Genomic DNA, 15,410 nt, shown 5'->3' with positions numbered 1-15,410 from the left:
TTATGTCAAAAACAGTAGCTCCTGTTCGTCTTTTGTTTATTTACGCTAATCCCTTCCCATCTCTATGTAGCTGTATGGTTGACGAGGTCACGTGATATATACTTCCCACGCTTCACTCGTATTCAGGCGGAGTTGTTTATCAGAACTGCTACTCTCTGTAAAAAGAAATTCGCACGCTTTACACCAAGAAACGAATCAAGTGTCAGGTTTCATAAGCTCTAGGCTGGTTGGGGCGGGGGCAAAAAAATTAATTGAAAAGGCCTAAAAAAATGCATACTTGATGTCACATTTTTGTCATTTGCATGAAATTCAATAGAAGGTTTTGAAAATTTAAGTGGGAAAATTCAAGGAAACAGTTCTGGCTCCAACTATAGCAAGTTTCAGCTCTGTAATTAGAGTAAAAATTATAGAATTAACTTGCTGAACCCAGTTGGGGCTGGAACATGCCCCAGCGGACGGGAATACGGTTAATTTCTTCAAGCAGATGGTTCGAAGATAGGCAACATATGCTTGAAAGTTCATTCAGTTTCCTGTCTAGTATCAGGTCAAGGAAACGGACAGTGTGAGCATGAGGAACTGGCATGTTATTTATCTTTAGCTCTGGAGCAGAACGAAGTGACCAAAGTTTGCAGAAATGAGTGGTAGTTGATTTCTGTTCAGTGAGATGATTCCATTGTGTAAGGTCCAGGATTGAATTCGCGTTAAAGCAATTTGTAGCTGTCTTTTGATAGTATTCATGTTTTGTGGTTGACAGGATATGGTGAGATCGTCAACATACATGTATACTTCAATCGTTTTTGGAAGTTCTTCCAAATGTTTGAAGATCGCCACAATGGATGGTACCGTTGAAATCACCGAGTAAACATACTGGAGGTGGCAGTTGTGTGATAAGATTGTCAAGTTCAGTCTGGGAGCAAGGATAATTCGGTGGGATATAAATGGATGCAAGGGTTAACGATATTCCCATTGCTATTCGAACCGCTACAACTTCTAAGGAGGTTTGTAGTTGGAGATGTCTCGACGGTATGGTAGTTTTAATAAGAATAGCCACCCCACCATGCACAGGAGTGTCAGAATCCCCGTCTCGCCTAAACATAGTATAATTTTTAATTTTCAGGGAAACTAGTGGTGATAAAAAGGTTTCCTGTAAACATATACCTATTACTTTAGCTTTTATGAGTAAATCATTGTTTGTTATTTGCTTTTTAGGAGCATTAGCAACTAAGGCCATATTACTCTGGGGATATGTGGTGGTCATTCCCTGACCTTTCCACATCCTCTGTATTTGGTGGTCATGGGCTCGAACCCCGGTCTAATCAAGAAGCGTGTGCTATGCACTGCTGCTCCTGCCCACCTGGCTATGGAGGCGCCCAGTAAATCATTCAAGTCATCTATATTACTGCGTAATCCTCTACAGTTCCACTGAAGAAATTTATTCATTGGTTGGATTTATTTGAGGAAGATTGATCTGACTGTTTTTTTCTGAGAAGGTTTCTGTCTGCTTAGTTTTGATTTTTCCTTTCTGAGAAAGGTTGGGTGTCCTGTATCCATGGTATCATTAGCATGTAACTCTAGTACTGTTTTCATCCACTGAACCTCCATTTCCATGTTGCTAATGCGTGGTTTAACTTTCTTCGCAAGGTTGAGATAGCATCAGTTCGGATACTGATAGGAGTGTTGCTGGTCTCACTGACTGTAGTTTTCTTAAGTTAGCACAGTTTTGGCCCAGGTGGCAAAGGAAATATTCAGTTCTATGGAGACATCTGTTTGGGTTATAGCTGAGCGGCTGTTTTTGGTGACTGATGCACATGATCGGCTAGGCATGGTTAGCATTATTTGCTTTCTTGCTTCAGGGTATGTGACTTTATGCTCCACTTTATACTTCTGGATTTTTTTACCTGTTTTCCAAAGGTCATATGCTTTAGAAAATACAGGATGGCTTCCTTTACAGTTTGGGCAAGTGGGAGTGGAAGCTGTACAGTCTCCTTGGAGCCGCAGCTACAAATAGGGCACACAGCATTGCCTCAGCACGCTGTCTAAGAATGGCCGTACTTCTGGTACTTAAAGCAGCAAATGGGATTCGGGATGTAAGGTCGAATCTTACAGTTTAAGTAACCTGCTTTTACAGAAGATGGGAGATTCAGAGTACTGAATGTCAAAATAATGGACCTGGTTGGTAATAGGTTGCCATCTTTTTTTGTCATAATTCTCTGTGCATGAGTCACTTTTTGTTTGCTAAGCTCTTGAATTATCTCTTCTTCAGACACATTTAGTAAGTCCCATTCGCTGATAGCTCCTTTAGAGGTGTTCAGAGCGTTATGGGCTGTTACTGACACAAGAATATTGTTAAAAAGTTGTTAATTTTAACAATTTTTCTGAGTGACTTGGCTTAGAAGCTTTAATTAGGTCTCCAGATTGGAGACGTTTAGCCATTTTGGGAAATCCAACAACCGATTCTAAACATTTCTGTATTAGGAAAGGCGATAGCTTGCCGACAGGTTGTGTGGATAGCGAATGCATTATGAGAAATGCTGGCATGTCTGTAGTTTGTTTTTCTGTCCGTAGTCTCTTCGGACAATTCAAGTCATGCTCTGAATCAGAGTTAACAGGTCTGGAGCCCGTGGGCTCTAGCGGTGGATATGCATCGCAATCCATCACTGCTCCTTTTAGCCCTGGAAGAGGGAATTCCTTCTCCCAGGTTACCGACCCCACCACGTGGAGGCAGGAGAAGTGCCAACCAGTGACCACGCGATCAGCAGAAGAGGAGAGCAGTACATTGCTAGTGATAGCAGTAACGTTGCTAGTGGTGAAACAGTGACATTGTGAGCGGTCAGCAGTAACGTTGCGAGCAGTGGAGGGATTATTAAAGCAGTAGTACTCGCCCTAGGAAAAATGCTAGAAAATCGCACTAGAAAGATCGCTTGGTACTCGGGGCCATTACAGTCTGCATAATAATGTCACTAACATGGAATTATATTAAGGATAAAAATAAAAGGTGGCTCAAAACCATTCACTAGGCCTACACACCCATCCCATACTCAACACTATGGAGGGAGTGAGTGAGTGAGGAGAGGGAAGATTAGCAAGTGATCTTGAGTTGCATATTGTTTTTCATCTTACTATTGTATGCTCATGTCTTTCCTTTCTGGTATCATCTGGTGCTTCAAATGTGTTTGTTTTGGCCACTTTAATAAAGTTGTTTCTATAGTAAGTGCATGCTAATATCTTTTAAATACCTAGCACTTACCAAAACTAAACATGCAACTTACATCCACTTGTAACAAACAAAAGGTACTAATGTTGACATAAGCAGTTATTATGCACAGAGTAACAGAAAAACATTAACTGAATAACTTCCAGTTCTTAGTGAAGACTAAGAACTTCTTTCCTTTTGTGTGTGGTGAGCACACTAAAGTTAACTTTACTCTTTTCATGTAACAGCTTATTTGGGGTTCCGTTAGTCAACACAAGTGTGAAACACTAAGTTTCTAAAGATTGTTTTTTGGAATATAACTGAAAGAACTGATACTAAACATTTTGCTCTTTTTAAATATATATGTTTAGTGGATGATCTAATAAGGATACATAACCAAAAAATATGCAAAATTCCAAGGTAGTCACTTAGACATTTTTCATCACCAAAGAATACTTTATTACTTATCTCTAGTGACGACTGTTGATAACTAAAGCTAAATCTAATTAATGGATGAATCTCAAAGAATATATCACTTCATGCACTATATAAAGCTATTACAGTTTTGTTCAATTCTTTTGTTGATATGGAAAATGAATGTTTCATTAGCAACACCAAATTAGATTTTTTTTTTTGTTGTTTTATTTTCTATAAAGACCACCAACGTTCTCTATTGCCTTTACACAAACCTTTCAGTTGTACATATAGGAAAAGCATAAAACCAAAGGTCTTAGCTTAATTCTTCTTATAAATGTAAAACTATCATTGGTAAACAAAACATGCCTAGCATTCTCCAATAATTTTCTCAAAAACTAGGTAACTATAACAAACTAATCCTTTACTAGTCTGCCATTTTTACTTCCATAGAAGCAAGAGGAATAATGAATGAAGTCCTTTAAGTTTGTTATACATTCTCTGTGGACCTTACTTTTTTTGAATGCTACCTAACTTTATCTAAAATATCATCTTTACTTGAAAGCAGAAGTACCTCTTTGTAAACTGTGGAGCAGCAGTAGTTAAACACTCAAAATCCATACGCCTGCATATTACTAAAGACTAAGGTTGCCATTCACAAGCTCTCAATATGCATTTTCTTTTTACATTTCCACTCTTCCAGTTGCCTTGTGCTCTCCATTCACGATTGCAGTGCTATCATCAAAATGTGCACTTTAGCTGATATGTTTTATATAAAAGCCATATCAGCTAACAATTTCATAAAGCAGTTAAGTATCTTCTAAATTCAATGATGTTGCAATGGAACACAAACTTTGATACAATCTCAATTCAAGACTTAGAAAACCTAAATCACTTTTATAATTAAATTATATTATTATCTCAAACATAAAATCCAAGTGGTGAATTTTGAAATAATCATGGATATTGAGAAATTTGGGAAGCTTACAGTGAGACATTAATTGGGGTTTTGAATAAATCACCATATAAATAAACCTTACCTAAAATTGCATTTTAGGTAAGGACAATGGACACATGAAAGATTACTGTACTGTCTTTAGTAACAATGCACAAGAAAACAAAAACGACAGGAGAGAGAAATAAGGATAAGCAGCTATATTGCAGAGCACAACATCTGAAATTCTGAGGAAGCAATTCAACAAGTATCTTCTGTCTTCTCAACCTATTCACAGTGCTAATTTCCAATAATTTTTCACATTTTCAGTTACTATAAAAAAGGGAGTGGGATTTCCCAATCTCTTACCACCTATTATTTGTTATGGCTGTTGCTTCCCAGGAAGGCTTAAGTGCTACTACGGCGGCTCTAAGATATTCCAACAAGCTACTGGGGGGGGGGGTAATCTAACTTTTTTGAAAAATTCCCCCATTTATAGACATCACATAAAATAAAATATCAGTGATGTCTATAAAAAAAAATTAACAGTTCTTACCAGTTTCACAGCTACATAAAATGCTCCAAGGATAGCAGCAGCTCCTCCACAATCTCGTTTCATTCCTGTCATTGCTGTCTGTTACAGAAAACACAAGAAACATTTAAAATGGCAAATATTACATTTTTAATTTGGATTAATATAAATTAATCCATCATTTCAGAAAGAGCTCTGTTTTATTTGTTATATGAAAATTTGTTTTCCAATGAATCAGACTATTTCTTAGTTTTAATTTTCATATAAAAATACTTCTGCTTAAGGATATGCTCATTTAGATTACTTCCTACCTAATCTTAATCCTAATGTATATTTATCAAAAACATAATTCTGTACAGGTAGCACATTTCTTTGTTTATATGAAGTCAATCTCCAGATATATCTAACAATAACAAAAATTTTAAATAGTTTTAAGAAATGAAAATAACAGTAATCCTATATATGCAGTTAAAAATTGTGTGTGCTGTGCGTGCGTGTGCAAGGAAAACCATAGTAATCCCAGAGGAAATATCATGGCTTTGCTTTAGCACAACTCAGAACTAAATAAATGTCACGGAAAATTTTCTATCAAGATGTCACAAAATTCAACAATGTGCTATTAGCGTAAATATTTCCACTAACAGCATTTCATCAATGAAGTAAAACTATATTTATTCAAAATAAGTTAATAAAATAACAATACAGGCCATTCCTGCATACTGAAGTACTGCTATTACACCACTTTTCAATCACAACCTTTCTCTATGTTATACTCATTTGCATAAGGATGTTTATACATAATTTTGCTCTTTATATTTATCAAATTCAAATTTTATTGCTGTCTCAGTATTACATACCCATTTTGGTGATAAGCAACTTTTATAACTAAGAAAATACCTTGGATACCATGGAATGTTTTCAACTGCTGACGAGGCTACTAGAGACGGTCGTGTTCAAAGCCACTAAGTGGATTTTTCTTATTTATTGATTTGAAATTATTGTTTTTCTAAAACTTTTGATTTAAATTTAGTAGATTAACATTATTTTGTGATTTTCTGATTAATTTGGTGTATTTATTCTTTACTCGGCCTTGTAATTGCATAAAAGTATCGGTAAAGGTTTCCACGTGTTCCAACTCCATTACCGCTCGTAATTTTCCCGCCTTTGTGATACGATAGTTATATACCGTACTAGATAGCGTTAGTTGAACTTCGTTAGCAGTAAAATTGTACGTTTAAATAAATACATATAACGACTTAGATTACAAAAGTAATATAATTAATTATATTTACCATAATTAATAACATAACATAATTAATTATAATTAATTAATAAATTAATAGAATCATGACTCAGAGCAGCAAAGCAAAAGGCTCAAGCTAATGGAAGTGCTGTGGCTCAGAGCAGAACTGAGGGGGGCAGTTGTCCTCTGACTCACAGCCTTATAAAATGCACTGTTTGCTTGATGTTTGCAGAGCAATCGGGTACGGGACATGATACTGCCAAGGGGGATGTCTTTGTGTGTGCGCGATGCAAGGAGTGTATCGATATCAGGCAACAACTCGGCGTTCTTGTGGGCCTATATGAGAGCTTGAAGGACAGGGTGGATGCCCTCGAAGAAACTAAATTGAGGGGCCCACCAAGCTCTCAGCTGCCCACATCAACGCCACAGCTTGCACTTGGGCATCGCGTGACACAGACAACCCCCAAGGCAGAATGCGCTGGTCCCGAAGGAACTAGTAGTTGTTGGTGACTCTATTGTCAGGGAAACGGGGAACATGCTTTGTAAAAAAGATAGGTGGAACAGGACCAGGGTATGTCTGCCAGGGGCAAAGGTTGATGACGTTGTAGAGCGAATATCATCTTTTAAGGGCAACAAAAGGTGATATAGTTGTAAACGTTGGCACTAATAATATTAAGAGTAGGAGACCGGCAGAATTACTTAACAAGTACAGGTCACTATTGAACAAAAGCCGAGAATTAGGGTTGAATTTGAAAGTGTCTGCAATTCTGCCCAGACACGATAGGAGGGAGTATATGATGAGAGCCTTGTCGATCAATTCGGCCCTGGAAAGATTGTGCAAGGCTCAAGGGGTAGGATTTTTTTCAGCCTGGACTGTACTTGTTAACAGGAGAGATTGCTTCTACAGGGATGGGATACACTTAAATAGAAATGGGGTGCAAGAATATTTGCTGATGCTATCGAGGCAAAGTTAGGTGGGTCGGAAAACTGCTAGCTTGGGGGAAGACAAAGACCAATAGATTGACAGTAGCCACTGGCAGAGGTGAAAGAGATTCTTGCACTGCTTCTATTAGAATGAGCAGAAGCCTGAAAAACAAGATGCATGGTATTTCAGAGACTGCTGGGAGCCATTGCGGTACAAGTAAACACATGGGTTGTGTTAGGGTAGCTAAGAATAGAAACAGGTGCAGGTATACTTGCGTGTACACCAATGCTAGGAGTTTAGTAAATAAATTTGATGAATTTGAGGTATTGCTCAAAACATCAAAGGCAGATATTGTTGGGATATCAGAGACGTGGTGTCACACAGATATAAGGGATGCAGAACTGCAATTTGGGGAGTACAACGTCTACAGAAAGGATAGACAGGATAGGAAGGGGGGGAGGGGTTATGCTATTAGTTAAGAAACACATAAAAACCAAGGAAGTGAAGCCAGCCGACATCGCCGGACAGTGCAGTGTTGAGTCAGTTTGGTGTGACATAAGCATTGGGAGATCAAAATTGAGAGTAGGAGTGTGCTATAGGCCTAATGACTCTGATGAGTATAATAAGGAACTGTACAGGGAAATAGAGTGGGCCAGTAAATCAGAGAGTCTTAATAATGGGAGATTTTAATTTCCCAGATATTGACTGGAATTTGGGGGCTGGTTACTCACACATTAGCAGGGCTTTTGTGGATTTATTGGATGATTGTTTTCTACATCAGCATGTTCGGGAGGCAACTAGAGGGAATATTACTCTTGATTTGATTATCAGCAGTGATTCTTCATGCATTAAGAATCTGCAGATAAATGAACCACTAGGTGGTAGTGATCACAGTGTGCTGAAGTGGGATTTACTCAGAGGTAACTACCATTAGGGGTAAAGGGAAGGGTTATTGCTTCCGTAAAGGCGACTACGATGGACTGAGACAGTATTTAAATTCTATACAGTGGGACCAACTGATGATGTTACCAACAGCAAATTCAAAATGGGAAGCATTCAAAGAACTTATCTTGGAAGCTACTAGGCTTTACATACCAACTAAGAAATATTGTTCAAGGTTTAGGCCAAAATGGATGTCAGATGAACTAATGAGGCATATGGCAGAGAAGAAAAATGCATGGGATACTTACAAATTAACACATGACACAGAAGCCTATGATAGATACAAGTTGATATGCAACCAAGTTACAAAGGAGGTTAGGCAGGCGAAGGCAGATTACAAGAAATCCTTGGCAAGGGATGCAAAGAAAAACAGCAAAGAGTTCTTTACTTATGTAAACTCTAGAAGGAAGGGGATGAATCAGATTGGTCCACTTGATATTGATGGGTCAACTGTTGATGATCCTGCTCAGGTAGCTAACAAACTAAATGAATATTTTGCATCGACATTCACACGAGGAGTTATTCAGCAAGGGGAATGCCAGAGGTGTATTCAACTCTAGCAGTAAGCTACAGAATCTTGAAATAACTGGGCGTAAAGTGGAGGAGAAACTGTTGAAGATAAACACAAGAAAGGCACCCGGGGTGGATGGGATCTATCCAGTTATATTAAAGGAGGCAGCAAAGGAAGTAAGCAAACCCTTAGCCATAATTATGAGAGCTTCCTTGGACTCAGGGGAGGTACCCATAGACTGGAAATGTGCAAATGTGACCCCAATTCACAAAGGAGGATCAAAGGCTGACACAAGTAATTATAGACCTGTGAGCTTAACTTCTGTTCCAGGAAAATTAATGGAGGCACTGGTTAAAGAAGCACTGCAGGATCATTTAGACAAGACTTCAGTTATAGCTCAGACACAGCATGGTTTTGTTAAGGGGAAGTCTTGCCTGACCAACTTGATTGGATACTATGATGCAGTCACAAAAGAACTGGATGCAGGGAATAACTTTGATATTATATACTTGGATCTTAGAAAGGCTTTTGATACTGTTGCACATGGAAGACTGCTACACAAATTGGAGCAGTGTGACATTGGAGGCAAATTGCTGCTATGGATAAAGGGGTGGTTGAGGGGGAGAAGACAGAAAGTGGTAATCAATGGACACTGCTCATCGTGGACTAATGTTATTAGTGGAGTCCCTCAGGGCTCAGTGTTGGGTCCATTATTGTTTTCTGTATTTATAAATGATATTGATGATGGTATATCAAGCTTAATGTCCAAGTTTGCAGATGATACAAAGGTTGGCAGGGTTGTCAAGGACACTACTGACACTATGCTGCTGCAACAGGATCTGGAAAGGTTGAGCAGATGGGCTGAGAGGTGGCAAATGAAGTTTAACATTGACAAATGTAAAGTACTACACATGGGAAACAGCAACCCCAGAGCAACGTATCAACTCTGTGGTACTACACTGATAGTGGTAGAGAATGAAAGGGACTTGGGGGTGGTTGTGCAGGCAGATATGAAGTTCTCTGAGCAGTGCAGACAGGCTGCACGAGTAGCTTATGGAGTATTGTCAATGATATACAGGAATTTTTCCAGCAGGGATAAGGAGGTGATTATTCCATTGTATAAGGCAATGGTCAGGCCACACCTAGAGTACTGTATACAGGTCTGGAGGCCTCATTTCAAGAAGGATGTAGAGCTGCTGGAACGAGTACAGAGAAGGGCAACAAGATTAGTGAATGGAACAAAGGGGTGCTCTTACGAAGAAAGGCTTAAGGTTTGCAAATTATAGTGTCTGGAGACTAGGCACCAGCGAGGTGATCTGATAGAGGTGTATAAAGCCTTGAATGGTTTAAGCATGCTCAATGCTGATGGGATTCTTCCTCTAGCTCAGAAAAATCACCTGAGAGGGCATAGGCATAAATTCAAATTGAGGAAAGACAGATGTAGGATAGACGTGCGGAAATTTGCCTTTAGCCAGCGGGTGGTTGGTTGGTGGAACAGACTTCCATCCCTTGTGGTGGAGGTTGATAGCCTAAATAAGTTTAAGGCTCAGCTGGACAGGTATTTTGAATGAACAGAGGGGTGAAGTGGAAGTGGGTTTTTTTTTTTTTTTTTTTTGGCTGATGCTGCATAAGCTTGCTTTCTTGCATCAAATGCCTCTACTAATGCTAATGCTTCACTATTTTTATTTATTACAACATCCTATGCATGTTTTAAACACATAAAAGCAAAATTTTAAGGTAGGAGCTTTTCCTTTTAAAATTATTATATAAAAAATGTCATAAGTATGGATATCCCACAATATATTATTAGTAGTAGCAAATATTGCAAGGAAGTAATCTTGCAACGCCACATGCACACCTACACCATCTGTCCATCCCTTACAATAATTTGCCTAATTCATCCTTACATTTATTCAAACTTTTGACTTCTAACACCAGATGGAAATTTGCTCCAATACCCAGTGAGAGTAAATTTTCACACATCTATCCTGCAACCATTCCTTTTCAATTTAAGCTTGTGTGTGTGTGTGTGTGCACGTGCACATGTGGTCCAAATAAGAGTAAGGATGCCATCAGAATTTAGTTTACTCAATCTCCATTTAAAGCCTTAAGCACTTCTACCAGATTGCCACAGAGGTGCCTAGGTTCAGAAGCTGCAATTTCCAGAACTGAAGTCTTTCTTGATAAGAATACCCCTTTGTGCACCTGACTAATCTTTTCTGCATCTATTCCAACAGACTAACATCCTTCCTAAAGAGGTTTCCAGACCTGTATGAAGCTCAAGGTGCAGCCTAACCATTGCTTTATTTTGAAATCATCCAGCTTTTTGCATTGCTTATTTAGGTTTCTTGCAACTTTTCCACTCTGCAGATTTACTAAAAATCTCTATAAAATCAATAAGTACATCAACTTTATGTTGCTGGTATCATGATGTATTTTAAAATCGATTAATGTGATTTCTGTGGTTTAATATCCCTGGCTAGTTTTGATTCTGCTTGAAAAGTGGGAAGTGAAATATGTAACACAGAATGCAAGTTCTCTGCTTGCTCATAAATCTTTCATCTTCTCAACCTTCAACACATGCACGGTACTAAGTACTATAGGTTTTAATAACTCTCATGCTTGGGGTCTTTATAAAAAAAAAAATTGAACTGCTGAGAAATGCTGTGCTCATTAGTTTTGGAGTCGTGATGGGGGGGGGGGACTTTCAAGTAGGTAGAATGACATAAAATTGAAAATTTCTTGTCTCATAAAAAGCATCTTTCAAGGTGTCATTACCTTATAATTCAATTGGCTCCATTTAAAACTGTGTTGGAACCTCATCAGTGTTAAGAGCAAAAGGATTTTGTAACACAGATTTCATTTGATCTAATCTAAAAATCTTATCTCGAGGAATTTCTTTCAGAACTGCTGAACAATGACAAAAAACTTGTTTGGTAGCATCACACACTCCACTAATTTGATGCAAGTTTTCATAGCATCCTTTTCTGCAGTGAAAATATCTATTTCAGATCAAAAGTGGAAAAAATCTTTTTGGGACTGTGATTCCTAGTCAACCATCTCACTGTCAAATAAGAGTAGACAACACTGGTCATGCTCAGCTTTAATGTCTTCCAGAAAATAATGAAACTGATGGTTATTGTTGTTTTTTTGTGTGAAAGGGCTACTATGGCCAAATTGCACCTGTTCCTGTGGTGAGATACAGTACAGTTCAGTAAAAAGAGTTTATAAGAGCATATATATATATATATATATATATATATATCTGTTTTAGATAGTGGAAAAATTCAGATAAATTGGAGTTGTCTCCAATAATGTCTTAGTTGAAGAGACTCATTCAAATTACGGAGGGATCGGAATGATGTGGATCTGGCAGACTGATACTGATCCCACTCTATAAGAATATGTTTCACAGTTAGTGGTGAATCACAGTGCAAGCATAGTGGAGGATTATTTCCTTGCAATAAATAGAGACATGTAAGATGGATATGTCCAATACATGCTCTGGCAAGCACAACCTCTTCATGTCTGTTTGAGGTAAAAACTAGATTTCCACAACTGTGGATTCTGTTTTATATTTCATAACTTGTTATTTAACTGGTTATGCCAAATTTCTCTCCATTTTGCATTGCATATTTGGCATATGATTAGTTAATAGTCTGTGTAAGGAATCTGGATATTGTCGTTGTCAGTAGGATTTCTTGCTTGTGGAGAGCAAGATTTCCATGGAGGGCTGTCACTGCACTCAAAGAGTGTATAGATTATAGTCTTTGGAGTGGAGTTATTAGCAATTAAGGTCAAACCCATCTTAATGGCATAGAGTTCTGAAGTGAAAACATTGCATTCCTGTGGTAATAAGACAGAGACTGTTGATGTTAATAGAACCACAGTATAAATTTGCAGAGTTTGTGCATTTGCCAAGGAGGTTTTTTTTTTTTTTTTTTTTAATGAGCATTAGCACTAAGGCCACATTGCTCCAGGGATATGCGTGGTCATTCCCTGACCTTTCCGCATCCTCCGTATTTGGTGGTCACAGGCTCGAACCCCAGTCTAATCAAGAAGTGTGTGCTACACACTGCTGCTCCTGCCCACCTGACTACGGAGGCACCTTGCGAAGGAGTGGGCTGCATGTAGTTTCTAAAAGGTTTGATTGTTCAGGGAGTGTTCCCCCAAACATTTGAAGTAATCATCACATGGAGGTATGGATGCTTTCCATGGAGGCTGCATGGTTTCTCTGTCTTGATGAAAATTGGTCAAATGCATATTCCACTGCTGAATTAGCTCGTGTAGGCAGATTCCTGTAGGTTTGTTTTCATGAGGTTTATTTCTAAAAAGGTTTACCCATTGAGGATCAGATGTGTGACCAGATAGGATGAGATGGAAGGCTATTTATTTTAACCGCATAGTTGAGGTGTAGCATCTTTCTCCGAAGGTGGAGTGGAGGTTCATTGGCTTCTATATATAGGCTTTGGACTGGCAAAGTCCTGAATGCTCCAAGAGCAATCCTGAGTGCACTATGTTGAGACATGTTAAAAGTCTTTCTTTCAGAGTCATAAACTGGAGCACCATAATATAATCGAGATCTGATTAAAGCTCAGTATAGATAGAATAGAGCAGGGGTGGCCAACTAGTCAATCGTGGCTTTAATTTCGGTTGATCACGAAGAATTTTAAATATACAGTCATCCCTCGATTTGTGCGGTCAGGTATACTACCAAAATTTTATATTGTGTAGCGGGTTTCGCTACCCGTGCGTTATTTTTATTATTATTTATTATTATTTTTTTTTACAAAGCTTCAAAAATAGGAATGAAGAGCAGATTTTGAAAATTTATTTTTGTTTTTTTTTTGCATGATTGAAGATTTTATTGAAGGAGAAACACATTTCACAATAATAACGTAAAATCCCATAGAATTCCAGCTGTCGGTATTATTGCAAATGCAATAAGATTGAGTTTATTATCCGTTTATAATTAGATTGCACTAACAGAAAAGCCGAATAAACCAGAAAGTGCAAATTGTTTTTATTGTTTTATGGTCGTGACCTCCAGAAATAGCTTTAGAGAAATATCACGAAGGCATTCAAAACTGATTCATAAGGATATAACCAAACAGAGCAATAAATGGTGGTGTGTTTGTCCGGTTATTTTGGAAACAACTTCCTCATTCGGGAATCCTCTTCATCAATTATCCTACGTTAGCTGTTTGGACAGAATATTTTTCCGGTTTGCGCAACTTAGTGTTTTAATCAGTAAGCATTGCTTTTGCTAATTTAATAACTGGACAGTACTTATATGTTAATTTAATATCTTTTGATTTAAAATGAATACTACGAAAAAGAGTAAAACGTATCATTTTCACCAAGAGTGAGAACTAGAATACTTTTTTGTAATGGTGAAAGAAAAATGTTGCTGTTTGATTTGAAATGCTTCCGTGGCTATACCCAAAAAAGGAAATTTAGAAAGGCACTTTAATGCACTCCGTGGTAAATACCAATCGGATTTTCCACCTAATTTTCCATTTCTAAGTGACCTTAGAAAAAATAAATTAGAAGAACTTAAATCCAAATTATTTGCGCAACAAAATTTCTTCATGACACCTAATTTACAATTTAAAGCAGTAACTATAGCTTCATTTAAAGTGAGTCATCTTTTTTTGCAAAAAACACCACCATTTTCTGATTGTCAATTCATCAAAGGCAGCATTTTTAGAAATAACAGATTCTCTTATTGAAAATTTTAACAAAAATGAAATTAAAAGTGCCCTTCAAGATCTGCAATTATCTCAACATACTATGATGCGACGCATCAAAAAAATGGCTAACAATCGCGTGCTATATTGCTAATTGTGTGTCCTTTTCTTTACAACTGGATGAATCTACAGATGTCAGTGCTCGTTTTTATTAGTATGGTTTTCGATGATTCTGCCACTAGAGAAGAACTGCTGGGCATGGTTTCATTAAAAGAAAGAACAAGAGGTCTTGATATCTTTAACTTATTCAAACATTTTATTGAAAAAATTAAATTACCACTATTTAAGCTCGTATCAGTAACAACAGGTGGAGCTAAAGCTGACAGGGCATCTTAATGGATTCATCGAATTGTGCCAAAAGGATGATGAATTTCCAGATTTTTTGTTACCAGTGTATCATCCACTAACAAGTGTTACCCAGCAAAAGATTAAATACTAAAAGTGTTATGGACATCGCTTTCAAAATCGTGAATTCCATCAGAGGACAATCTCTTCAAAGGAGACATTTCAAAATGCAACTCGATGAAAATGAACCAGATCTGATATTACACACAGATGTGAGGTGGCTGTGTCAGAGTTTGCTGAATGAAATTAAAAAATTTGTTGATCAATGGGGAAATGATTATCAGCAGCTACAAGATGCAGAACGGTTGTGTGATCTGGCTTTTTTGACAGATTTTACCAGTAAATTAAAGTGATCTGAATTTTAATTACAAGGAAAAAATAAAAATGTGGGTGACATGATTAGTAGTATTTCTGCATATAAATATCAATTTTTGGCAATGGTTAAGGATCTCAAAGAAAAAAAATTTGACCATTTTGCAAACATGCATGATCATTTGCAAAAATATCCTGTTTTTGAATTTAATAGTGAGAAATATGTTTCTGAAATTGAGAAAGTTGTGGATGATTTTGAAACCAGATTCAGTGATTTTAAAACAATTGAAGACTGTTCAATATATTTCT

General features: G+C 37.6%; 1 protein-coding gene across 4 annotated transcripts in view; it reads right to left on the bottom strand.

Moving 5' to 3' along the window:
- Positions 1-15,410, bottom strand: part of grsm (probable aminopeptidase NPEPL1 granny smith protein) — a 171,817-nt gene that overhangs the window by 78,499 nt on the left and 77,908 nt on the right. For all 4 annotated transcript variants that reach the window (XM_090376850.1, XM_090376847.1, XM_090376848.1 and 1 more), the window contains exon 7: positions 5,098-5,175. In XM_090376850.1, coding sequence (XP_090232976.1) covers positions 5,098-5,175 — 78 coding nt within the window. The remainder of the gene's footprint in view (positions 1-5,097; positions 5,176-15,410) is intronic.

Source organism: Mastigoproctus giganteus, chromosome 7 (assembly GCF_048544385.1).
Source record: "Mastigoproctus giganteus isolate SK-2022 chromosome 7, ASM4854438v1, whole genome shotgun sequence".
In the NCBI taxonomy this organism is placed as follows: domain Eukaryota; kingdom Metazoa; phylum Arthropoda; class Arachnida; order Uropygi; family Thelyphonidae; genus Mastigoproctus; species Mastigoproctus giganteus.
Note: the sequence above shows the minus strand (reverse complement) of the source record. Positions and strands in the feature narration are given on the sequence as shown.